The sequence below is a fragment of the Scyliorhinus torazame genome, chromosome 17 (assembly GCF_047496885.1).
Source record: "Scyliorhinus torazame isolate Kashiwa2021f chromosome 17, sScyTor2.1, whole genome shotgun sequence".
NCBI classification, from domain to species: domain Eukaryota; kingdom Metazoa; phylum Chordata; class Chondrichthyes; order Carcharhiniformes; family Scyliorhinidae; genus Scyliorhinus; species Scyliorhinus torazame.
The window spans coordinates 111995289-112023048 of record NC_092723.1 but is presented as its reverse complement, the minus strand read 5'-3'; the positions used below and the strand labels follow the sequence as shown (position 1 = coordinate 112023048).

At 48.7% G+C, this 27760-nt stretch overlaps 1 protein-coding gene across 2 annotated transcripts in view; it reads left to right on the top strand.

The window, feature by feature from the left end:
* LOC140394069 (uncharacterized) overlaps positions 1-27760 on the top strand; it is a 405190-nt gene that overhangs the window by 83980 nt on the left and 293450 nt on the right. For both annotated transcript variants that reach the window (XM_072480880.1, XM_072480881.1), the window contains exons 16-18: positions 1125-1228; positions 12360-12487; positions 12617-12778. In XM_072480880.1, the coding sequence (XP_072336981.1) occupies positions 1125-1228; positions 12360-12487; positions 12617-12778 (394 nt within the window). The remainder of the gene's footprint in view (positions 1-1124; positions 1229-12359; positions 12488-12616; positions 12779-27760) is intronic.

The window sequence follows — 27760 nt, the reverse complement described above, 5'->3', positions numbered from 1 at the left end:
TGACAAAATGGCTGCGAGCTGGAGGACATGCATATTTTTACCCCGCCTCCTGGGCGGAGCTAGCATGCAGGGGCCACAGGCGAACCTGTAGTGCAGGTTCTACCGTACAACCTCTAATATCAGAACACAGTGGTTTACCACAAGACTATTCAAATTTTTTTTCCAATTAAGGGGTAATTTAGTGTGGCCAATCCACCTACCCTGTACATCTTTCGGTTGTGGGGGTGAGACCCACGCAGACGCAGGAAGAATGTACAAGCTCCACACTGACAGTGACCCGGGGCCGGGATCGTACCCTGATCCTCAGCGCTGTGAAGCAGCGGTGTTAACCACTGCGCCACTGTACCGCCCGTGGGGAGTGTACCATTAACAATGACTATTTAAAACTGTATTTAAGTTAGATGAGTCAGCCCATGTGATGTGAGTCTGTGCACCGCATCAACAGGAATACCAGTCGCATAGCAGATAGCTCTTGCCGACAATTAAGGCAATGACTTGCTCCAATTTGTATCAGAGCTGTAACATACATTTCACCTGAACTCAATAAAGAAAGGAAAAGTAGTGAGCTTGAATGTGAACAATGTTAAGGTGCCTGATTCTTGCCCTGTACCAGAGGCACAATAGGTAATTTTGACTTTGCCTGGTTCTGGAGAGGCCGGCCCGGCAATTGGTGAGCCCCGATCACGGGCCCGACACCATCGGAGGGCCTCCCCAGGAACGGAGCCCCACTCCCCCCCCCCCCCCCCCCCCCGCCCCCCACAGGCCACCCCCCAAGCCTTTGCGACGAGTACACGGCGGCAGCGACCAGGTGTGGACGGCGCCAGCGGGACTAGGCCGTTTACACGCGGCCGCTCGGCCCATCCGGACCGGAGAATCGGCGGCCGGCAGCGGATAGCGACCGGTGCAGCGCCAAACGCACCGGCGCCGACTCTCCGCACCTCGGAGAACCCCGCCTGGGGAGAATGTGCAAACTCCACACAGACAGTGACCTGGGGCCAGGATCAAACCCGAGTCCTCAATGCCATAGGCAACAGCATTAACCATTGCGCCACCGTGCCACCCTACCATGGCAAGTTAAATATTTGATTGTGATGATATATACCTTTTTGTTTTTAATTTTACAGCGTTCAAAGCCTGAATGATGTGTACCTAAATCTATCAAAGTCACAGCGTGGAGAGGTCTACAAATTCAGCAAAAACTTCTTGTCCTTTAAACTTAGTTCAGCAGGTAATGTACAAAGAATTTTGATAGTAGTAGTGTTTTCTATTTAACCAACCAATAATGCATGTAATTGAATAAACAGCAGTATTTTGGCATAGATATTGTGATATCTGATGTGAATGATATCTGTTATTGTTAAAGGGAAGTAAAAACATGGGAAAATGACTTTTAATCTAAGATTGTCTCTGTAATGGTAGTAAAATCAATTTACTTTTAGTTTTTCCTATCTTTGAAGAAAATTCCTGTATTTCTTTCAATGTTTGAGCACATGTCTGCAGGAGGCATGTCAGATCTACTGCTCACAAGGTGGTCTAAATATGGTGCATCTCTTATTGCCCTGCCTTGAGTGCTGAGCTGTTCTGTCCTGATGAAGTCTGGCCATTGTCATTCAAGACTATGGAGGAGGCTGTCATAACATACACCAGTATATCATGGTGCAGATACACACACACTGATGGACATACAGCGGAACCAATCAACACACACAACACCGCAGCCAGTCACCAGTTAGAGCACACGCACTATAAAGACAGGGGGCATCAGAGTTCCCGCTCATTCGAGCTGCAGCCTCCTAGGAGGGCAGAGCTTACAGCCTGCAGCACAGATATTCACTATGTGCTGAGCGCATAGACTGGTTAGGACAAGGCATAGGTCTTTAGTTCAATCTAATATCGTGTGAACCCACAGTGAAAGTATGTTCAACAGTTTCTGACTTAATAAAATAGTGTTGCACTATTTTAAGTGTTGGTGGCCTGTATGTGTTCCACGGATTCAGAGCACCCAACACATCATGATACCAGGAGTTGAGGGATATTAGAACTACTTAGACCTACCTGCAAGTGGTCTGCCTTCCACCAGCATACAGTCATCCTGCAAAATGGACATCGTCTGCCCGCCGCTGCTGCTCCGCATCAGCGGTAACCTAGGGGCCAACTGGAAGATATTCAAACAACGGTTCCAGCTCTACCTTGAAGCCACAGACCAGGAGGATGCCTCGGACAGCAAGAAGATCGCTCTCTTCCTATCCACGGCCAGGGACCATGCCATCCACATTTTCAGTTCTCTCACCTTTGCGGATGATGAAGATAAAACAAAGTTCAAGACGGTCCTCCTCAAGTTTGACACTCACTGCAGCACAGAGGTGAATGAAAGTTTTGAGCGCTATGTATTCCAACAGCATTTGCAGGGTAAGGATGAACCTTTCCAGTCCTTTCTCACCCATCTCCGCATTCTTGCGCAGTCCTGTAATTACGGGCCCACCTCCGACTCCATGATGCGCGACCAGATCGTTTTCGGTGTTCAACCGGACCCCCTACGCCAGCAGCTCCTCAAGGTAAAGCAGCTCACCCTAGCAACTGCCATCGAGACCTGCGTGCTACATGAACACGCCACTAGTCGGTATTCCTACATCCAAGCGGTTGAAACGGCGTGGCAAGGTCCCCACGAGGCGGAACGGATCCAAGCAATCGAGCAACTCCAGGGCCTCAGCCTGGATGAGAGCGGCCATTTTGCGCGCTTTTCGTGGACCCCCGCGCTTGTGCGCACCAAACGAGGGGACGGCGACGTTGACGAACGTATTGCGCAGGCGCGCACCACGTACGATCGCACCGTGCATGCGCGGTGGCGCAGCGAACGTACTGACACTACGACGTGCGGCAACTGTGGCTCCGCCCATTTAAAGCGGCAATGCCCTGCCAAATCCCGACAATGCCTGATATGTGGCAAACTTGGCCACTAGGGGCATGAACCAGATTAGCAGATTTAAATCAACTTTGTCAGTTTAATGCCAGATTCTCCCGACTCCCGGGATTGTTCTCCACCTGCATACCAGGTGCAGCTGAGGCTTACAGGAATCAAAACTGGTCTCCACTACCAGAAGCCGGACGTTGTGACCATGCCGGGGGGCTTGGAGGGCATTGGCGCCCCGGAGTGGTCAGGGACATGGCAGGTAAATGCCACTTGGTATGGACATGAAGGCAGGGTGATTGAAGGGGGGTTGCATTTGGCGTCCGTGTAGCGGGGTGTGATTCACCTGGGGGGGGGGGTTGCAGGTAGTGTCAACGGGGGGCGGGGGGGGGGGTCCTGATCCCAACTAGATGGGGTGGGGCTTGGAGGGGGACCCTTTTGGTGAGCCATAACGTCAGCTAGCCTTGGAGGAGGGGGGAAAGGGGGCTGGTGCCAGTGAGGGAGGGGGGGGGGGAACTGAAGGCCAGATGCTTGCGATGTTGGAGGTACAGGGGGCCCTGGACTCTCACTGTGAGATCAGAGGGCACCCCGATCTCTGTGAGGCTGGGCTTGCTGATGCCTTCGGGTCCCACACATCTCTTTTCTGGTGAGTTTCACCCTGGCCCCCCAAAAATTACAATGTTCGAGAATTGTGATGGAAATTGTGCTGGTACAGCTGCCCGAAATGACACTAAGCCGGGATCCTCCCTTGCGAGTCCGTCTCTCTACTGCTGCTAGCCAGGACGGAGAATTTAGTGCTCAGCCAAATCTCCCATTCACTGCAGCAGCACCGGAGAATCCCGGTGCCGTAAACGAACGGAGAATCCCACCCTACTCAATTTTTGGGAGAATTCCGCCCTCATACATTTTGTAGCCTAAGCAAATTATTCTGTTCTCTGTTGAATCTCATTTATTTATCCATTATGGATGATAAGGGAATAGTGTAGATGGGCTTTAGAGTGGTTTCACAGGTCGGCGCAACATCGAGGGCTGAAGGGCCTGTACTGTGCTGTAATGCTCTATGTTCTATGTTCTATGTTCTATGCTGCTTTATGCAGAGCAGCTCAGCCTGCCAACACATATCGCTTCAGCCAGCCTCGCAGGAATGTCCGGGCCATTCAACCCACGGTCACCGAGTCCGATGCGGACCTGCTACCCGATATTGACACCGAGGACCCGAAGGCACCTTTTCGAGTCGGTTTCGTTACAAAAAACAGGGTGTCCCCGAAGCAAAGAATCCAGCCTCTATCGGTATACAGCATCGATCCAGACGATGAGTGGTGTGCCACCCTGACGGTCAACCGGTCCTAAATACGATTCCGCCTGGACACTGGTGCCTCCGCCAATCTCATTGCGCGGTCTGACCTCCAAAGCCTTTGTGTCAAACCAGCCATCCTCCCATCAGCCTGCCAGCTATTAGATCATAATGGCAATGCCATTGCTGCCAGCGGCTCATGCCAACTTGAAATGACGCACAGGTCACGCAAAGCCATCCTTCCCTTTGAAATCGTGGGCTCCTCGAAAGCCTCCCTGCTTGGCGCGCAGGCATGCAAGCGGTTGAACCTAGTTCATAGAGTTCACCCTCTCTCTCCTGCTGACACGTCTGCCTTTCAGGACACCGACTTCAGGGCGAAGCTCAATGCCATTATCAACCAGTACCACAACGTCTTCGAGGGCATGAGCACGCTCCCATACACCTACAAGATCTTATTAAAACAGAATGCCACATCTGTGGTGCACGCACCTCGCAGGGTCCCAGCACCCCTTAAGGACCGCCTCAAGCAGCAGCTGCAGGACCTCCAGAACCAAGGAGTGATTTCCAAAGTCACGGAACCGACCGACTGGGTCAGTTCCATGGTATGTGTAAAAAAGCCTTCCGGCGAATTGAGAATTTGCATTGATCCCAAGGATCTAAATCGCAATATTATGAGAGAGCACTATCCAATTCCCAAGCGCGAAGAGCTCACATGTGAGATGGCTCGCGCCAAGCTCTTCACCAAACTCGACGCCTCAAAAGGATTCTGGCAAATCCAGCTCGACAAATCCAGCAGGAAACTTTGCACATTTAATACCCTCTTTGGCAGATATTGTTACAACAGGATGCTGTTTGGGATCATATCTGCTTCAGAAGTGTTCCATAGGATTGTGGAACAAATGATGGAAGGCATTGAAGGTGTTCGCGTCTATGTCGCCAACATAAGCATTTGGTCCACCACCCCGCAGGAGCATGTTAGTCGCCTCCAGCGCGTATTCAAACGTATACATGAGCATGGCCTCCGCCTCAACAGGGCCAAATGCTCTTTTGGTCAGACGGGACTCAAGTTCCTTGGGGACCACATCTCCCAATTAGGTGTGCAGCCGGATGCGGACAAGGTAGCTGCCTTCACAGCTATGAAAACACCAGAGGACAAGAAGGCTGTCCTCCGATTTCTGGGCTTGGTCAATTTTTTAGGGAAATTCATCCCTAACCTCGCCTCTCATACCACGGCTCTCAGGAATCTGGTCAGGAAGACGACAGACTTCCAATGGCTCCCTGCCCACAAGCGCGAATGGAGAGAACTCAAAACAAAACTGACCACGGCCCCGGTCTTAGCTTTCTTTGATCCAGCAAAGGAGACCAAAATTTCGACCGATGCCAGCCAATCCGGCATTGGGGCAGTGCTCCTTCAATGTAATGAGGCCTCATCATGGGGCCGTTGCATATGCGTCACGCGCCATGACCCCCATGGAGCAGCGCTACACGCGGATAGAAAAGGAGTGCCTGGGCCTTCTGACCGGTGTGGTTAAGTTTCATGATTATGTCTGCGGACTTCCTCAATTCATCGTCGAGACCGACCATCGCCCGCTGGTCAATATAATACAGAAAGACTTGAACGACATGACGCCTCGCCTCCAGCGAATTCTTCTCAAGCTCCGGCGATATGACGTCCAGTTGGTATACACCCCAGGCAAAGACCTCATCATTGCTGACGTTCTCTCCAGGGCAGTCAACACTCCATGTAACCTAGCGGGATTTGTCTGCCAGGTTGACGCCCGTGTGGCATTCTCGGCCTCCAATCTATCTGCCACGGATGAATGCCTTGTCCAAATTCGCCGTGAAATGGCGGCTGACCCTTTGCTACAGCGCGTCATGCACCACCTAACAGACGGGTGGCTCAAGGGCCAATGCCCTCAGTTCTACAATGTCAGAGATGATCTGGCGGGTAGACGGGTTTCTTCTAAAACTGGACCGCATTGTCATCCCGCATAGCATGCGCCAGCTTGTCCTGGAACAACTACATGAGGGCCATCTTGGCGTGGAAAAGTGCCGCCGACGGGCCCGAGAGGCAGTGTACTGGCCCGGCATTAATGAGGACATAGCCAACACAGTGCTCAACTGCCCCACTTGTTAGCGCTTCCAGCCGACCCAACCACGTGAGACCCTGCAGCCCCATGAGTTGGTCACGTCACCGTGGACCAAGGTGGGCATCGACCTGTTCCACGCGCTGGGTAGAAACTATGTCCTGATCGTGGACTACTTTTCGAATTACCCGGAGGTGATACGGTTGCACGACATCACGTCTTCTGCAGTCATTCGTGCCTGTAAAGAAACCTTTGCTCGACACGGCATCCTGCTCACGGTTATGTCGGACAATGGCCCCTGCTTCGCCAGCCAGGAATGGTCCAACTTTGCCAGGCGGTACAATTTTGCCCATGTGACATCCAGTCCTCTGTACCCCCAATCCAACAGCAAACTGGAGAATGGAGTACATATAGTCAAACGGCTCCTCTGCAAGGCTGCCGATGCTGGGTCCAATTTCTATCTCGCCTTGCTGGCCTATCGCTCCGCCCCACTGTCCACTGGCCTGTCACCAGCCCAGTTGCTCATGGGTCGCACCCTGAGGACGACGGTGCCGTCCATTCATGTCCCAGACCTCGACCACGTTCCGGTCCTTCGCCGGATGCCGCTGTCATGTGCACAGCACAAGGCGGCTCATGACTCCCATGCAGCTGATCTTCCTGCTCTGGCTCCAGATGACAATGTCCGCATCCATCTTCCGGATGGTGGCTGGTCTGCAACCGCTGTTGTCCTTCGGCAGGTGGCGTCCCGCTCGTTCCTGGTTCGTCTACTGGATGGCTCCATTCTGTGCCGCAATCGACGCGCCCTTTGTCTCGTTCCATGCTCGCTACGTGATCCTCCACTGTCGCCTTGCCCTCCTGCTGACCCTGCCACGGACTATGCAGAAATCCCTGTCACTCTGCATCCCCCTGACTCTGACGCAGTCCAGCCCGCTCCTGAACAGGCGGCTCTCGACCCACCCTTGAGGCGGTCAACCAGAATTTGTCGCCCACCTCAGAGACTTAATTTATGAACTTTGCGGACTTATAGACTTTCTGAATTGTTTTGTTGCTTTGTTTGATCGTTTCTCTGGTTTGTATATAGTGTTCATCTCGTTATTCTTGTTGCATACTGCTTCTCTGCAGCAGGCATCTTCCCATGTAAATAGCTTAGTTCTCATGTACGTAGTCCTGTAAATATGTCTTCGCACGCCACACATAGTTAGGAACATTCTCACCACACATTATTTATTGCCACACATATACATTCTTTTATAAAAGGGGGATGTCATAATATGCACCAGTATATCATGGTGCAGATACACACACGCTGATGGACATACAGCGGGACCAATCAACACACACAACACCGCAGCCAATCACCAGTTAGAGCACACGCACTATAAAGACAGGGGGCATCAGAGTTCCCGCTCATTCGAGCTGCAGCCTCCTAGGAGGACAGAGCTTACAGCCTGCAGCACAGACATTCACCATGTGCTGAGTGCATTGACTGGTTAGGACAAGGCATAGGTCTTTAGTTCAATCTAATATCGTGTTAACTACAGTGAAAGTATGTTCAACAGTTTCTGACTTAAAATAGTGCAACACTATTTTATTAAGTGTTGGTGGCCTGTATGTGTTCCACGGATCCAGAGCACCCAACACATCAGAGGCCAATATCCATTCAGCAAAATGGATATTACCTCAAATTAACCACAATTGCAGGTGTCAGTAGAACAATTGCCTGTGACACATGCTAAAATCTGTCTTAAACAGTTTGTACCCTTCTTATCCTGCCAGCTACCCCCATGTTTGTAAGTTAGGAGAAACTAAAATCATTTTCCATAATCTCTGTTAAAGAAGTCAAAAGAAGAATATTTATGTGCAAAATGAATGTCTGAAGTATTTACCTGCTTATCACAATAGTGATTACTTCCGGGAATCTTTTGGGTATGCATTGAAGTCAGATGAGGGGAAAACATTTGCACGTTTATACTAATGCCCATCTCAAACTGGACTATTTCTTTTTATTTCCTTTTTAAATGAAATGCAATAAGTACAATAGAAGCTAAGAGTAATATTGTGGAACCATTTTGGTGCCTGATAGTTGGGCTTGCATGTTGCTCATGGTCTAACTAGACTGCATAGACTTAACAAAATGGGTCAAAATCACATGAAAATAACTTATTTAATACAATTGCTATAAAATAATTAAAAGTTCCACACCAAAGTCAGAGGGTTTAGTGGACACAAGAGAAGAATATCAGAAATGAAAACAGTTTTCATCAATGCAAAACAAGCAGTTTTTGGAAAAGAATGGAATGAAGTCACAAACCCAATGAACATAGCATGACGCGCATCATCTTCATTAACTCCCCATACTTTACATGCCTCAATGGGGCATAAAATCATCTTATATTTCCTACTAAATGGATTGAAAGAATATGTTGCAGGATGAGAGCTTGAGCAGTACAAGTGAAATGGTCTATTTATCCTTGAAAATGTAACAGGGATTCTAAATAGCACCCTGATTTGCACAGTAAAGAGGCCAACTGCTTGAAATAGATGGCTGCCTAGGGAAAAATGGCAGAGCTTGAGTGTTGGTGTTACTGTCTACCTAACCCCATGGGCATTTTTGCACCTGTAAACCATTGATTTGGCAAGCTTGACATTAGTCACAAAGAGTGCAAAGCCTAATCACTGGAAAACTGACTGACTGAGTGCATATTGCAGGTGACAGTTTGAAACAAATGTATAAAGACACTTAAGAACGTTTGCAATATTTGGTTTGGAATGCAGAAACATCTAAGTACAGAGCCATTTACAGTAAGACTGAAATGCAATGGGAAGGGAATTTTAATTGGGAATGGGTGAGGTCCAATCTATTTTAACTTATTTAGCTGCCGCCACCCAAATGGTAGAAGGAGGCAACTGGTTAACATTGTCCAGCCGAGAGAGAACTATCCTTCTTTTCTGCATGTTACATGTTGGGGAATGTAGTACATCTGGGACTCAGAAACAGTACCCTCGGTGTGATGAAAAGAAACACATGACCTGAGATTAGGATTAGCTGCGGACTGTACAGAGACCTGCGCAGAAGCAAGCATGACGTTAGCTCATAATTTTGGCTATACCCTATATATAATATATATGTAGAACGTTGTAGAAAGTTGTGTGTTATCAATAAACAGTTAATGTTCATACAATCATTTGAGACTCTCAATCTCTTTGTGAGTCCTGCTGAACATACAAAATGGTGGCGGCGAATGGAAAATGCTGAACCTCCGAGAAGGTGGAGCAGAAATTCAAAAGCTGGAAAATTAAAGGAGAAGCATCCTGACCTGACTGAAAGCATCTGAAGTTAAGTCGCAGAGGGAGATCACCTGATAGAAGCTGTATTTCAGTACTGGAAGCAGTAAGGCAGAAGAAAAGATTCCACTGTGCAGTAGAGGACTCGGAAAGCAATTGTGATGGGCCATTGTGAATTCCCTCAGAGAGCGGAGTAAAAAGATGTGGCGGGATGAGCAAAAAAAATTAAGTTCTAAACCAAGCCTAGTTTAGAAAGCTACAGTGTTGCACAAAAAGTCAGGGCAGCCTGTTTCTGAAAGAACTGTGGCCAGCCTTGGTTCCGAATTGGCACCATACCACGTGGCGGCTGAGCATGCTATAAGAAAAAAAGTGGGAAAAAACGTAAAGTTCAAACACCAGCCAATGCCGATAATCTGGAGCAAAACACCCCAAAATCCGCTGATATCGCAAGAAGGCCCAATGAGTAAATCACTGCCGAAAATTAAATACAAAGTAGTTGGGCTTGCCATCACCACTGGAGCCTGCCAAAATGCAACAAGTATGGGAAGACTCTTTGGGGGTGAAAAATGGTTGCTGCGGAGCCATCTTTAAAACCTGCACAGCATTTAAAGCTGTACTCAAGTTTAACTTTAAAGTGCCATGGCCAACAAATCAACATTACCAGACTAAGTTGGAGTGATCCAAGGGCCAGACAAAAACACAAAATTTGGGGCTTTGACTGACATGGACAAAAGAGCTTAATACCAGAGGTGAGGTGAGAGTGACTGCCTTTGACATCAAGGCAACGTTTGACCAAGTTTGTCTGTCGTATGTGTGTGTGTATAGAGAGTGAGTTTAAGTTGGGAGGGATTAGGAATTAGATAATAGTTGACATGTTGAATCTGATGCATATTTAATTATAGTCGTTGTTCTGAATAAGCTTAACTGTGTTTAAATTTACAAGCCTGGTGACTGTAGTTATTGGGTAGCTAAGGGCCAACCAGGTGTTTTTGAGGAATTATTTATTAATTTCAATTTTGTGTTGTGACTCAGGATAAAGTGAGACTGGAATTGACCACACACTAGCCCAGCGGGTCCATGTAGTGTCCAAATACTCATGGTGCTGTTAGGGAGGGAGGACCAGGATTTTGACTAAGGAGCAAAATATGGTTCCAATTCAGGACGGTGAGAGCCTTGAAGGAGATTTGTAGGTGGTGGTATTTCCATGTGTCTGCTGCCCAATGAACTTGTAGTTAGTAGAGATTGCAATGTTTAAAATGTGCTATGCAGCTTTTCCACAATCACAGTGCATCTTGTGTTTAGTATACACTGCTATCATGGTGCACTGGTTGTGGGGGGAGAGAATGTTTAAATGGTAGATGGGATGCCAATCAAATAGGTTTCTATGTCCTGGATGGGAGTAAGCTTTTTGACTGTTGTTGGATCTGCACTTATCCAGGCAAATGGAGAGAATTGTATAACGTTCCTGACTTGAGCCTTACAGATGGTGGACAGAGTTTGAGGGTTAGGAGATGAATTGGAGCCACAGACGTTTCAGCCTCTCAAAAAATATGGCGGTGATTCTTCGAGCCCCGCGCCGGGCCAGAGAATTGCCGCAACCGCGCCACGACGTCCCGATGCCGGCGTGCGATTCTCCGGGGTGCGGCTCCGATGGGGTCTGGCCCACGATCAGGGCCCACCGATCGGCAGGCCGGTCTCTTTCCCCCCCCCGGGCCTACTTTCTGGCGCGGCCGGCCCCTGAACACCGACGCCATCTTAAGTCGGGGCCAGTGTGCTAAAGAAGTCCCCCGCACGTGTGCAAGATGGGGCGGCCCAACTGCGCATTCGTGGTTGGCCCGGCACCCATTTGGTACCACGAAAGGAGGCTGGAGCGGCGTGAACCGCTCCAGCGCCGTGCTGGGGCCAGAATCGTACATAACCGGGCCCGGTTCGTGCCGTTGTGAAACGCAACAGTGTTCACGACGGCGCAAACTCTTGGGCCCAATATTGGAGAATCGCCCCCTATATAGTTGGGCCTGTTACGATTCTGGTTAATGATGATCCCCAGGATTTTTCTGGTGGCAGTAATACCATTGAATGGTCATGGGAGATGATTAAATTCTCCCTTGTTGGAGATTGTTATTGCCTGTCACTTATGTGATGTGAATGTTACTTGTCAGTTATCAGCTCAAACGTGAATTTTGTCCATAACTTTCCTGCAAGTAGGCACAGACCGCGTTAATACCTGCACAGTTGCAAGTGGTGTTGAACACTGTGGAATCATCAGCTAAATTCTGACCTTATGTTGAGTGCGGCAGCCATGGTAGATCCCCAAACAAAATTGATTTAACCGGGATTCTTAGCCTCCATCAAAGGCGTTGGTGTTAAATTCCCTCTCTAGCATAATGGAATAAAGTAATTGACCCATTGACCCCCATGGAATGAATTGAAACACATTGGCCAGAATTCTCTGGCTGTTCACTGGCGGTGGCATTCCAGGCGGCAGTGCACTCCTACCCGCAGGTTTCCCGGCGGTGTGGGGTGGCTTCAATGGGAATTTCCATTAACAGCAGCGGAAGGGAATCCCATCACCAGCGAACGGCATGCCATGTCACACCACCGAGAAACACATGGCTGGGAGACCGGAGAATCCTGACCAATGCTGTGAAATGGAATCTGTGATATTGAGAGAACTATTATAATCTCAGAGAATTACAGAATCCTCCATTATCATTGTATAATTGTATAAGGAATTTACTACACATGTAGATTTGGCTAAATAACAAAGTTGAAATTTGCTTTACAGGTTCCCTGGGTATTCCATGCGCATCTAACACAAATGGTACCCGTGACTGGTTACTGAAGAACTTTCATAAATTCATGACAGAGGTTTCCTACCCAGATTTACTACTTCTGAACAAGAACTTCTCTGCAGTAAGATGTTTACATTTACCCATATATTGTATGGTTTCAAAACAGATATTGGATACTAATTTTAAATTCTCTGTGCTTTAACACATAGTGCTTTAATGGTTTTAAAATAACTGCATTTGTTTTCAATAGTTTGAAATACTGGACCTTCTGAGTGCACTGCAACTCTCTGGACTGACTCTAAAGTCATTGAATAACACATCTCACATCAGTATGATCATCGACGCCCTTGGAAATAGAACCTACAAGGACTTGATTGTCTACATTACCCAATTTGTTAACGAGACACAAGTGGTAAGATTTTCCTTCGATAATAATAATCTTTATCATTGGCACAAGTAGGCTTACATTAACACTGCAATGATGTTACTATGAAAATCCCCTAGTCGCCACACTCCGGCGCCTGTTTGGGTACACGGAGGGAGAATTCAGAATGTCCAATTCACTGAACAAGCACGTCTTTCGGGACTTGTGGGAGGAAACCGGAGTATCCGGAGGAAACCCACGCAGACAGGTGGAAAACGTGCAGACTCCACACAGACAAGTGACCCAAGCGGGTATCGAACCTGGGATCCTGGCGCTGTGAAGCAACAGTGCTAACCGAGATGTGTTTAGCTTAACTTTCAAATTGGTTTGATTACATGTAGCATTGTTCGATTTAAATTGTTAGATTTCATCAGCAGTAAGAATTTGAATGGGAAGGGAAGAGTGTCGCTACTTTTCTGATCTGCATGTAAAGAAAATTAGAAATTTGTGTTGCTTTATTTTCAGGAAGTTACCAAAATAATAGGGAAGAGATGTTTTGTAGCTCTGGCACTTCATTGAAGCAAAAGAACCATTCTTAACCAGAAGTTGATACCTTAGGCATTCCCCTGAATTATGTTACATCACAGCTTGTGGACTGAAGTGCTGAAACACTTTACTGACATCAGTACTGATGTGTTAAGTGAGTTGGTTCAACGTTGACTGCAACTGGATGCAGTGAAACTAGAAACAGGCTTCCGACACAGGAGATGGTCCAACACTGTTTTATTGAACTTGCTGATTGTTGTACATAATCTGCTGTGAGTTAACACGCTATCAATCTAACTGATAACCTCCTACTGACTTGACCAGACTAGCTCTCTACCACATGGAGGTGGTGCTCAGTGGCTTGTGCACTCTAACTATCTCAGTAGCTGTGTCCTGTGAGAGAGAGCGAGTCTTAATGCCCTATGGGCTTTATAGTGGTGGTGTCCTGTCTGGTGATTGGTTGTTCTGTGTTGTGTGTGTTCATTGGTTATCCTGTGTGTCAATCACTGCCTGTCTGCATCTCATTATATACATGAGTGGATATTATGACATCTCCCCTTTTTAAAATGAATTTTGGAACGTGGCGGTATATACATGCATGACTATGTACAAGTGGTGAATGAATGAACATATGTACATGGGAAGGTGTCTATCGTGCAGGTACAGAGCAAACTGAACTAAATTTACAAGGTTTAAGTCTATTGATTCAGTCTTTGTAGCGGGCGACAAAGTTTTGTCGATCGCCTCAGAGGTGGAGGGGGGGAAGCACCTGGACAGGCGGGATCGCTGCCAGATCAGTGGTCACGTGAGGCGAGATGTCCTGAGGCGGCATGATGACATGCGGAGAAGTGCGGTCAGGTGGTGGGCAGGAAACTTTGCGCAGCGCCCTCCTGTTGCGCCGTAGAATGGAGCCATCAGCCATTTGAACAACGAAGGACCTGGGGGCGGCCTGTCTGACGACAACAGCTGGGGCTGACCAACCTCCCTCAGGCAATTGGACGCGAACAACATCTTCTGGAGCCAGCGCAGGCAGATCAGTGGCATGAGCATCATACGTGATCTTCTGCTGGTCCCTGGATCGCTGCACTTTCTGCAGCACAGTGAGGTGGTCAAGGTCTGGAACATGGGATGGCTGGAACATTCGTCCTCAGGTTGCGGTTCATGAGCAGCTGCGCCGGAGACAAACCAGTCGACAGAGGGGTTGCCCTGTATGCCAACAGCACGAGGTTGAAATCCAAGGCTGAGTCTGCAGCCTTGCACAGCAACCGCTTGACAATATGGACCCCCTTTTCGGCCTTCCCATTTGATTGCAGGTAATGGGGACTGGATGTGATATGCCTGAAGTGGTAGGATCGTGCAAAATCGGACCACACTACGCTGGAGAAACATGGACCGTTGTCACTCATTACTGTGAGTGGTATCCCGTGCCTGGCAAACGTCTCTTTGCAGGCTTTGATGACTGACTTGGACGTGAGGTCCGACAGTTTCACCACTTCCGGGTAGCTGGAGAAGTAGTCGACCAAGAACACGTATTCATGCCCATTTGCGTGAAAGAGGTCTACCCCACCTTGAACCATGGAGAAGTCACAATCTCGTGCTGTTGCAGTGTTTCCTTGGGCTGAGCTGGTTGAAATTTCTGGCATGTTGTGCAGTTGAGGACCGTGTTGGCAATGTCCTGGCTGATGCCAGGCCAGTAAACAGCCTGCCGAGCTCTGCGTCGACATTGCTCGACCCCAAGGTGACCCTCATGGATCTTTCTGAGCACCATGGTTTGCATGCTTTGGGGAATGACGATTCTATCTAGTTGAAGCAGGATCCCCTCAACAACCGTTAACTCGTCTTTAATGTTGAAGAACTGGGGGCACTGCCCCTTTTGCCAGTCATGGGCGAGGTGTTGCATCACACGCTGCAGTAGAGGATCTTTGGCAGTTTCTTCGCGTATTTGGACAACTCGTTCATCAGTGGCTGGGAGGTTGCTGGCACACAACTGCACCTGTGCCTCAATGTGGCGACTGAAGTCGCCCTGTTCACACGGCGTGGTGATGGATCAGGATAGGGCATCCGCGATGATCAGCTCCTTACCCGGTGTGTAGACGAGTTCAAAGTCATATCGGCGGAGACGTAGAAGAATTCGCTGCAGCCGAGGTGTCGTCATTTAAATCCTTCTGGATTATGTGGACTAAAGGCCTGTGGTCTGTTTCTACCATGAACTTTGGCAGACCGTATACGTAGTCATGAAACTTGACTATTCCTGTCCAAGCACTCCTTTTCGATCTGGGCATACCGTTGTTCGGTCGGAGTCATGGCCCTGGATGCATATGCCACTGGAGCCCAGGACGAGGAGTCGTCTCGCTGGAGGAGCACCGCCCCAATGCCGTCCTAGCTTGCGTCGGTGGATATCTTGGTATCCTTGGTTGGGTCAAAGAACGCCAGTACTGGGGCTGTGGTGAGCTTCGCCTTCAGCTCAAGCCACTCCGCTTGATGTGCGGGAAGCCATTGGAACACTGTCGACTTGTTGGGAATGGATTTTCCGAGCAAATTTACCATCCCAAGGAAACGGAGGACCGCCTTTTTGTCCTCTGGTGTCTTCATGGCATTGATGGCCAGCACCTTGTCAGCGCCAGGTTGCACACCCTGCTGTGAAATGTGGTCACCCAGAAACTTGATAGCGGACCGACCAAATGAGCATTTGGCCCTGTTGAGCTGGAGGCCAAGTTCAGGAATCCTCTGGAAAACCTGTTTGAGGCAAGCAATGTGATCCTCCGGCGTCGTGGACCAGATAATCACGTCGCCCACGTAGACTCGCACCCCCTCAATGCCCTCCATCATTTGCTCCATTATGCGATGAAATACTTTGGAAGCTGAGATGATACCAAAAGGCATGCGGCTGTAGCAATACCTGCCGAACGGAGTGTTAAACGTGCACAGCTTCCAACTGGACTCGTCCAGCTGTATCTGCCAGAAACCACGGGAGGCAGTTGGTAAAGAATTTGGCATGAGCCATCTCACAGGTTAATTCTTCCCGCTTCGGGATCGGGTAATGCTCTCGCATGATGTTGCGATTCAGGTCTTTGTGATCGATGCAAATGCGGAGTTCACCAGAGGGTTTCTTGACGCAGACCATGGAGCTGACCCAGTCTGTTTGTTCCGTGACCTTTGAGATGATGCCCTGGTCCTGTAGCTCTCGTAGCTGCGTTTTCAGACGATCCTTGAGGGGAGCCGGCACCCGACGTGGTGCATGGATGACTGGGGTGGCATTCGGCTTGAGCAATATCTTGTAGCGATATGGGAGCGTGCCCATCCCATCAAACAATGTGGTATTGTGTGAGAATGTCATCTATCACAGCCTGGAGATTCGCATTGGGCGAGGCAGTCGCCGGTTTCGGGGACATGGCATGGACTCGCTGGACCAGATTTAGGAGTTTGTATGCGCGAGCACCGAGCAGGGGTGCCTTGTCAGGCCGGACGATCTCGAATCTTAACGTCGCCTTGATTGCCTTGTGAGATGCACCTAGCTGACACGATCCACTGGCAGCTATGGCATTGCCATTGTCGTCAAGGAGCTGGCAGGCTGGTGGAAGAATGCTAGGTTGGTTTCGGATGCTGTCGAGGTCTGACTGCGATATGAGGTTTGCAGACGCGCCAGTGTCCAATTTAAACCAGATGCGAGACTGATTGACCGTGATGACAGCACACCCCTCGTCGTCAGGATCCACACTGAGGATTGAACGGCGGTTTGCAGGCGCGGTGGAGACCAGCTCGCGTGTAGTGATGGTGCCCACCCGATATGGAGACTCGAGGCAGTCAGCATCGGGGTCCGTTGGGCTATCGGGATCAAAATCCTGCATGCCTTGTTGTACGCAGCGGACACGCCTGCGCTGCAGCTGGGATCGCTGGCTGTTGCTCGGTGGAGCGGACCCAGTCATCCACACTGTAGACATCGCCTGCCTTTGGCTGGACATTGCCACTTTAAATGGGCAGAGCCACAATTTGGACAAGTCATGACGCTGACGTCAGCGCGTTCTGTGCGCCAGCGCCAGCGTGCATGCGCAGTGCAGTCGGCCGACGTTCGCACATACGCATTAGGGTCTTCGGCCTCATCATCCACCCGGTCGTGGCGCGCATGCGTAGGGACCCGGTAAAAGCACGCAAAACGGCCACTCTCCTCAATGCTCAGGCCTTACATTTTTGCGATGGCCTGCACCCTTTCTGCCTCATAGGAGGCCAGTTTTGCAGTTTCAGACGCCCTGATGCGGGAGAAACGATTTCTGACATGCTCATGGACAACGCATGTTTCGATGGTGACAGAGAGGGTCAACTGTTTGATTTGAAGGGCTGCTCCCGCAGGGAATCGGACTAGACCCTGAAATCGATCTGATCCCGGATCATGGAATCAGCTGTCGAGTCATAATTACGTGACTGCGCTAGGATGCGGAGATGAGTCAAGAAGGACTGAAAAGGTTCATCCTTACCCTGAAGCCTCTGTTGGAAGATGTACTGTTCAAAGATCTCATTCACCTCAATTTCGCAGTGGCTGTCGAATTTCAGCTGAACTGTCTTGAACTTCGTCTTGTCTTCGCCATCGGCAAACGTGAGCGAGTTGTAGATGTGGATGGCGTGATCCCCCGCAGTCGACAGGAACTGCGTAATCTTTCTGGCATCCGATGCTGCCTCGAGGTCGGAGGCCTCGATATACAGGAGGAACTTCTGTTTGAAGACTTTCCAGTTGGCGCCGAGGTTGCCGGAGTTGCGGAGGAGGCTGGATCTTTTCCATGCCGTTGGATGGCTGCTTGCTGGTCGTTGCAGATTCACTCGAGGTAGGTTCGTTAGAATTAATAGCTCCCTGGTACCATGATGTGTTAAGTGAGTTGGTTCAACGTTGACTGCAACTGGATGCAGTGAAACTAGAAACAGGCTTCTGGCACAGGAGATGGTCCAACACTGTTTTATTGAACTTGCTGATTGCTGTACATAATCTGCTCTGGGTTGACACTCTATTAATCTAAACTGATAAACTCCTACTGGCTAAACCAGACTAGCTCTCTACCACATGGAGATGGTACTCATTGGCTTGTGCACTCCAACTATCTCAGTAGCTGTGTCCTGTGAGAGAGAGAGAGTCTTAATGCCCTGTGGGCTTTATAGTGGTGGTGTCCTGTTTGGTGATTGGTTGTTCTGTGTCATGTGTGTTCATTGGTTATCCTGTGTGTCAATCACTGCCTATCTGCATCTCATTATATACATGAGTGGCTATTATGACGAGTAAGAGCAGTGACAATGGTCCGGATATTCCAATCTGTGTCAGAGAGTACATCCATCGCTGACTGATTAAATTTGTCTGCTGACCATCTACATGTGGTAGTCTGTATTAGGGGTATTACGGTACCTAGGTTGGAGGTACCTGATACTGTAAGATCATTGGTGTTCGAGGTATCTGATACTATAAGATCATTGGTGGAGGCTGCCTGCTGGTTCCACCCAGAAAGGCGGAGTATAAGAGTCTGTGTTTCCCTAGCCGCTGCATTCTGTACCTGTGCTGCTGGGGGAAACATCTAGTTCAATAAAGCCTTCAATTGTCCTACAATCTCGCTTTGGGAGTTATTGATCGTGCATCAATTTATTGAACTGATTTGAAAAATGGAGCTGTGCATCAAGCCAGAGTGTCTACAACTTAGCCCCCATGCGGCAAACTCAGCGGCGACCTTTAAACACTGGCTGGCGTGTTTCAATGGATAGCTACCAGATGACAAATTCCGGGGAAATAGCTAGACAAATTCTACCGTGCATTGCTAGTACTAGGTAGGAACTGTGACTGTCCGCAAGTTTCAGCCAACGACCACACCGAACTTCTAATCCGGGATGCCTTCATTGCAGGTATGCTGTCCTTGCAGATCCGCCAGTAGTTGCTGGAAAAGGAAACGCTGTGTATCAAGGAGGCACGGGCACTCGCAAGCTCCTTAGACGTAGCCTCTCGCAACGCCCGAGCGTACGTCCCCAACCGCGCGGTATCCCCATGGGCAGCGTGGACCCCACCCGCAGCCGATCCCGACGCAACCCCAAACCTCCCACACGTTTGTGCCGCGTGGCTGCCAGGCAACCCCAGGGGGCCCCGATGCTATTTTTGCGGTCAAGCCAAGCAACCCCAGCAACGCTGCCCGGCCCGTTCCGCAACTTGCAAGGTCTGTGGGAAAAAGGGGCATTTTGTGGCGGTATGCCAGGCCTGGTCGGTCGCCGCTGTCTCCACAGGCGAACCGGGGCCTCTGCCATTCCCCTCCTCGCAGGCCACATGTGGCCCATGGGCGCCGCCATCTTTGGTCCCGTGAGCTACATGCGGACCCTGGGTGCCGCCATCTTGTCCCCCAGAGGCCATGTGCAATTCATGGGCGCCGCCATCTTGCCCACCCACGGCCATGTGCGACCCGTGGGCACCGCCATCTTGGCTGGAGTCTCAAGACCCCGATTCGGATGACCGCACACCGCCCGAGGAGATCCATCAGCTTCTGCCACGACTCGCCTCGGTGACACTGGACCAGTCTCGGCCCCGAACTCTTTCGACCGCTATGACGACAGTACTCATTAACGGACACACGACATCCTGCCTGATCGATTCCGAGAGCACGGAGAGCTTTATCCACCCCAATAAGGTAAGGCGCTGCTCCCTCACTATATACCCAGTTAGCCAGAAAATCTCCCTGGCCTCCAGGTCTCACTCTGTGGAGATAAAGGGGTACTGCATAGCTAACCTCACAGTCCAGGGAAGAGAGTTTAACAATTTCTGACTCTACGTCCTCCCTCACCTCTGCGCTGCCACTCTCCTGGGATTGGACTGTAAATTCTATGATAATGTAACCTCCAGAGCTTAACTTTTAAATTCGGTGGCCCTATACCCCCTCTCACTGTCTGCAGCCTCGCAAACCTCAAGATTGACCCACCTTCCCTGTTTGCAAACCTCACCCCTGATTGCAAACCTGTCGCCACCAGGAGCAGACAGCACAGTGCCCAGTACCGGTCCTTCATCAGGTTGGAAGTCCAGCGGTTACTGAAGGAAGGTATGATCGAGGCTAACAACAGTCCCTGGAGAGCTCAAGTGGTGGTTGTAAAGACTGGGGAGAAGCACAGGATGGTCATCGATTACAGCCAGACCATCAACAGATATATGCAGCTCGACTCGTACCCTCTCCCCCGTATATCTGATTTGGTCAATCAGATTGCACAAAGCAAGGTTTTACCATGGTGGACCTCAAATCCGCCTACCACCAGCTCCCCATTCGCCCGGACGACCGCAAGTACACTGCATTCGAAGCAGATGGGCGGCTCTACCACTTTCGAAGGGTTCCCTTCGGTGTCACAAATGGGGTCTCGGTCTTCCAACGGGAGATGGACTGAATGGTTGGCCGGTATGGTTTGCGGGCCATGTTTCCGTACCTCGACAACGTCACCATCTGCGGCCACGACCAACAGGACCACGACACCATCCTCCGCAAATTCCTCCATACCGCCAGTCTCCTTAACCTGATCTATAACAAGGAGAAATGCGTATTCAGCACCGATTGTCTAGCCATCCTTGGCTACGTAGTGCACGATGGAGTCATAGGCCCTGATCCCAAACGCATGCGCCCCTTCATGGAGTTTCCCCTCCCCCACTGCTCCAAGACTCTGAAACGTTGCCTGGGGTTTTTCTCATATTACGCCCAGTGGGTCCCCAATTATGCGGACAAGGCCCGCCCACTAATCCAATCCACGGCTTTCCCCCTGTCGGCAGAGGACCGCCAGGCCTTCAGTCGCATAAAGGCAGACATCGCAAAGGCCACGATGCACGCAATCGATGAGTCCCTTCCCTTCCAGGTCGAGAGCGACGCATCCGACTTTGCTCTGGCGGCCACCCTCAACCAGGCGGGCAGGCCCGTGGCCGTCTTCTCATGCACCCTCCATGCCTCCGAAATCCGTTAGTCCCCCGTTGAAAAGGAAGCCCAAGCCATAGCAGAAGCTGTGCGGCATTGGAGGCACTACTGTTGATCTCCAAATTTCTTTCTCTGTCAGTCTGGCCTCAATAAAAGTTGAGACGGATTCGCACGTAAACAGAAGTTATTTATTTAGCTTGCAAGCTTGAATCATCTTACAGAAATGTAAGAGACATCCAGCCTCTTTCATTCCAGAAAACGACTGAACTAACAGACAAAGAGATCTCTGCAAAATCAGTTCAAATGGTATCAAGTTTCACATACTCGACGGACATAGGTCAGCCTATGTCCCTCCTGACCTGTTCGATCTATTCTGATTGGCTCACTTCCAATCCCTTTCTCTGGCCCCTATCAATGAAGCATCACCCTCATAGACACACCTCTTCCTGCTTTTTCCATGCGGTCTCAAATTCCTTTGTCCCTAACTGCAAAAATCAAAGTGGCTTATTTCTACATTACATTAACTAGTAACTCTAAAGTAACTATTTTATATCACATTCGTCATTCCCTCCTTTTATCATTCCATGATAACCGAACTATCCAATCTATAGCTACGGTTCCTCATCTAAAAAGATTTGTCGCTGCATTTCCAATTCCTGTCTTAGCCCCCCTTCATCTGCTTCACCCTCATGGATTTTAACAGTTAAATTTTTTTATCGGTGATTGGGGCGGTGATCTGATCCAGTGCACCCCGCATTCTACCCATCACACATTTAAGGATGGCCAGGCCCACAAAGATGCAGCCGATAGCTACCACTAGATACATGGCCATATTTATCAACCAGTCCTTCCATCCTCCAGATCCCCAGTTACCCCAAGAGTCAGGATCCTGCATCCCGTCCAAGTGATCCCGTATGCGATCCATAAATTTAGTGATGTTAGCGGTCAAGTCCTGAACTCCCATGATACACTTGCCCTGTACTATGGCGCATACCCCACCCTCACGGGCCAGAAGATAGTCAAGAGCATACCGGTTGCGTAAGGACCTCCCAGTAGCCCAGTTAATCCAATTTTGAAATGCCCATTCGGGCCGCCCAGCAATGCAGAAAGCCCTATTCCCAACAGTGATATGAGAGACATTCGCCCAGCCACAAAGGAGCTGGAGGCCAGCGTTCAATGGAACGCAAGTGGTGCTATAACAAACGCATTGGCCAGACGCCTGGGTGATATGGCACCTCCTGTCCGTACAGGTGGGAAACAGACATGTTATATTTGTGTCCACCTCTACCAGCAAACAGCCATATCCTTCACTGCTAAAGCAATTCTCGTACGACCGGGAATCCCTATTGGGAGTGAAGTGGCTAGGTATGTACGCCCTCCACCGTCGCAGCCTATCGTACTGTGAATGGGAATTATCCCGAGGGAGGGGAAGGCAAATAGCCGGTGGTGCTGAATCCGGATCGTAAGGAAGAGTGACTTGCTCGGGCAATGGCTCGGAACGCTGACAATGAACCACCGTTTGGGGAGTGCCCCAAAGCGGTGAAACAGAAAATAACCTAGACACCGCTGCGGGGTTTGGGTAGCAGACAACCCGTCCCTGGCCATACAGACGGTGGTAAATCTGGTAGAAGAGATTCATACTACCCGGGTTTTCCTCAGTTTGGCCTTTAATTAACTTAAGTGCATCTCCCGGTAACCTACGTTCTAGCTGTACTTCCCTTCTCACACGCCCCGTCCTCTCTCTAGTCCCTTTCTCTTTCTCATGGTCTCTTCCTACACTCTTCTGACAGCCTGATGTTACCTTTATTGTACCACTTTTAACACATCCAAAATCAAATTTACATGTATTCCAAAAACAAGGCAATGTCCATATAATGTTCCCTTCCCATCGCCGGGACCGGTGCAACTGCTTCATGACTCCCGCATTCTCCTTAACTTTGATGACCTTCCATGAGTCGATACCATGTCCTCGTATATGGGGGCAGTGAAGAACATCACCTGTGCATAGGTGATGTATCCTTGTAGATTGGTTGGGGCTACACAGATACATAATATTCCCCTTTTCCATGTCCATCGCCAATAACACGCCAAGCGAAGTGAGGCCAAATATCAGACAGACGATGCGTAGCCACTCCATCATGCTCCACACCTGTAAAATAGCACTGGAGAAGGGAGGCAGGTTAGTATCCGACCTTTTACAGTAGTGGAGATGGGCTCAATTTACAGTGATGTAGGTGGACCCAAGCACTTCGCCCCTCCACTTTAACTGCTGTGGGGGTGGTAAGGAGAACTTGGAAGGGCCCGTCCCATCGCGGCTCCGACCCCTTCCTAGTCCAATTTTTGACCATTACATAACTACCGGGCTGGACTGAAAGTGAGCTAGGTACTGGGCAATGGCTCGTGAGCCGCGCGGACTTGGCCATGGAGTTCCTTGAGCACTTGCGTAAGGGCTAGAACATAGGTGGTCATTTCCTCAGTCATCTGATGAAACTGAACCCGTCTGGGAACCTGCAGGCTCCAGGGAGTTCTAAGAGGCCTGCCATAGAGAATCTCGGCGGGAGAGAGCCGGGCCGGTCCCGCAGGTGTAACCCGCAGCTGGAAGAGGGCAACGGGGAGCAACTTAAGCCATGTCAGTCCCGTGTCTGCTCTTAATTTAGCCAATTTAGTTTTGAGGGTCTGATTGTGTCTTTCAACCACCCTGGCTGCCTGTGGTCTGTAAGCACAGTGTAACTGCTGGCGTATGCCCAACTGGGAGCAAAACTCCTTGTTAATTTGTCCAATAAAATGAGGCCCATTATCAGAACTTAACTGAGCTGGTATACCGTACCGGGGAATGATTTCCCTCATCAAGACTTTAACCACAGTAGCAGCTTTACTATAGATAGTCGGATACGCCTCAACCCATCTGCTGAACACATCCACAATGACCAAAACATATTTATAACATTGACACCTTTCCAACTCAATGTAATCCATTTGGAGCGTCTCAAAGGGACCACTGGGCAACGGGGTTTGCCCCTTCCCACAAGGGATACCTTTTCCGGTGTTATATTGCTGACAAATCAAACACCGATTACTGATACTTTGGGCGAACCCCTGCATTTTAGGGTGCCACCAAGTGTCCAGCAACAAATCACTAGTCCCCCGAGCCCCACAATGAGTTGCAAAGTGTACACATTCGATGACCCATAAAGCCAGTACATCAGACATACAAGTCTGATGTGCAGGCGTGGTCCATAAAGAGGAAACAGAATCATATGTACAACCTAACCGTTTCCACATTTGTTTATCACTCTCAGGAGCGTCCTCCTGTAACCTTATGACGTCTTGGATGGTTGGCATTGGCTTGTCAGAAGCAGACACATTCATAGTAGATCGTTTAGTCTGACTTAACATTTTAGGCACCATCACTTGCTGAATTTGTGCGGCTGTGCGCGCTGCACAATCTGCTCGTTCATTACCAACGTCAACTGGGGTTGTACCATTCGTGTGGGCAGCACATTTAATAACGGAAATCTGCGCTGGCAGAAGGAGGGCCTGCAGTAGGTCATTAACTAAACCCCGGTGGGATATTTGACCACACATAATCATGTCAGGTTGTTCTGACGAAATGTCACTCAAATCGCCCCTTATTGTGGTAGTTTCCTGAATCAAGGCTAAACAGTCGTGGCCAGGTGCGTCTTCATGGACAGGGGGACCACTAAGAAAACAGGCTGGATTGATAGTGGTACAGTATTTAAATGTCAGACGTGGATTGTTCAAAAGGTATATCTCATACCTATTCTGACGAGCTGCGGTAAGATGCTGACCATTCGCCCCATATCCCTGGCATGGTACTGGTCATGGACCTGACGTGTAATATGAGGGCTTACCGAAGCTGACTGTGGCCATAAATGTGGTGATATTGTAACAAAATCGGCTGTACCTTCTTTTCCCGTGACTGTGGCTGTAACCTTGACTGGCCATTCGGTCTCAAGTAATGGCCAGTATTTGTCCTCCAACTCCCTGTTTCGTCCAGTTCTGTCATAGGCCAGGGTAACGTGATGCAGTGATAGTGGCTGTTCAATGTCTAACGTCCACCACTGGGGGGTGATAGAAATATAGCACTGTTGTCTCATCCTCCTCTTCGCTGATCCACCCACCCAAAGTCACTATATTGGAGCTCCTGCTGGTAAACTACCATTTCTGCCGCTTGTTGGGATCGCAGATCATCCTTTTTCATTACATACTCAGTCTTAACCTTTGTAACTGAGCCTCCTTCTTGGCCTACACCCTCCTTCCAGTAAAATCTGACTGCCCTTGCCATCTGGGAAGGGTCGTTCTCTGTCCAATTCATGTTATTACATTTCACAGCAGTAACCACAGAAGGTGGTAGGCAATGCATTAACATAGCACAGTATTGAGGGGAATTCTGACCAGTTTGATACAGCAAATCGCCTGACTGCCCCCGGTAGATTTCATTAAAACGCCCCAGACATTCCTATGGCTCATCAATCTTCCTAGGTTTTAGGTCTAAGATAACAGAAAGATTTATGGGCCTTTGAAATGTGCTATTCAACGCATTCAAGATCTGTGTCCTTCTTTTCTCTATTTGCTCTCTTTTTTTTTTAAAACTTAAAAATGTTTGAAAATTCAAATTGAATTACTGCAACTTGCAAGCTTAGCTCTGATCTCAACTCAGAACTAAATTTACAATTTGCTTAACACAAACTTGTATAACATTTACAACTTAATTATTTCTTTATCTTAACAATTTTTTCTTTTAACAAGTTTTTTTTCTGTTACATACACATAAGTATTAGAAAAATCAACTATCATAAGTATTAGCAAAATCAATTATCATCTTCAGATTGACACTTTTTAAAATGGTGTCCATGATCTTCTTTAAGTTTCTATTAATCTCCAGATAAAATGAGATAAACCTTATTTCAAGTAAGTAAAATTTAAGATTCTGGCAATTTCAATCAATTGCTTTCGAAAATAATAACTTTTATCAAAGAGGTGGAGAAACCCACTGGTTTCCTTTAATTAATTCAAAACGTAACTTTGCTGGTGTTCACTGACTCAAAGGAAAGGTATCCGATTACACTGCAGACTGTTATCTCAAGGCCTGAGTGAGAAGCACTGTCTGTTTTCAACTCCGCCTGCTGCTGTTAACCCTTTGAGAGACTTCTGCTTCAACCTCACAATCTCAACTAGACCTCGGAACTTTACAGTCCAAGGAGACAATTTTAGCTTAATCAACTATATATTTAAAACACTCACACATAGAGTTGAACCATCTTCAGATTTAAAAACAGTTATACTGGACTGAACCCCCATCTATTGAAGTCCCATCAGCCCCTGAACCCATATAATAGACTGAACCTTTATTATTTAAAGTCTCATCAGCCTCTGAACCCTAATAATAGACTGAACCTTTATTATTTAAGTCACATCAGCCTCTGAACCCCGATAATAGACTGAACCTTTATTATTTAAAGTCACATCAGCCTCTGAACCCCGATAATAGACTGAACCTTTATTATTTAAAGTCACATCAGCCTCTGAACCCCGATAATAGACTGAACCTTTATTATTTAAAGTCCCATCAGCCCAAAACCCTAACCCAAGCCGAAACAACAATATGAAATCCCATCAATTAAAGTGCTAATCCCCAGACTGACCTGTGATTTCGTCGAGGCGGTCTTTCTGTGCCAACCGCGAGTGACCAGACTAATCAGACGATAAGAAGAGGGGAACAATCAATGCTGGTCGTTTTCCATTTCTACATTGAGGGCCCTTTGTTCCCGTCCTCCTGTTCATAATCAGTCTAATTCTGATTTCGCAGTTGGAACAGGATCGCCCAGAGAAATCCCGGTTTTCGGCACCAAATGTTGATCTCCAAATTTCTTTCTCTGTCAGTCTGGCCTCATTAAAAGTTGAGACGGATTCGCACGTAAACAGAAGTTATTTATTTAGCTTGCAAGCTTGAATCATCTTACAGAAATGTAAGAGACATCCAGCCTCTTTCATTCCAGAAAACGACTGAACTAACAGACAAAGAGATCTCTGCAAAATCAGTTCAAATGGTATCAAGTTTCACATACTCGACGGACATAGGTCAGCCTATGTCCCTCCTGACCTGTTCGATCTATTCTGATTGGCTCACTTCCAATCCCTTTCTCTGGCCCCTATCAATGAAGCATCACCCTCATAGACACACCTCTTCCTGCTTTTTCCATGCGGTCTCAAATTCCTTTGTCCCTAACTGCAAAAATCAAAGTGGCTTATTTCTACATTACATTAACTAGTAACTCTAAAGTAACTATTTTATATCACATTCGTCACTACCTGGCCGGCAGGAGATTCATGCTCCTCACTGACCAACGGTCGGTAGCTTTCATGTTCGATAATGCACAGTGGGGCAAGATAAAGAACGATAAGATCTTACGGTGGAGGATTGAGCTCTCCACCTACAACTACGAGATCTTGTATCGTCCCGGGAAGCTCAACGAACCTCCTGATGCCCTTACCCGTGGCACATGTGCCAACGCACAAGTGGACCGACTCCGGAAGCTTCATGATGACTTCTGCCATGCAG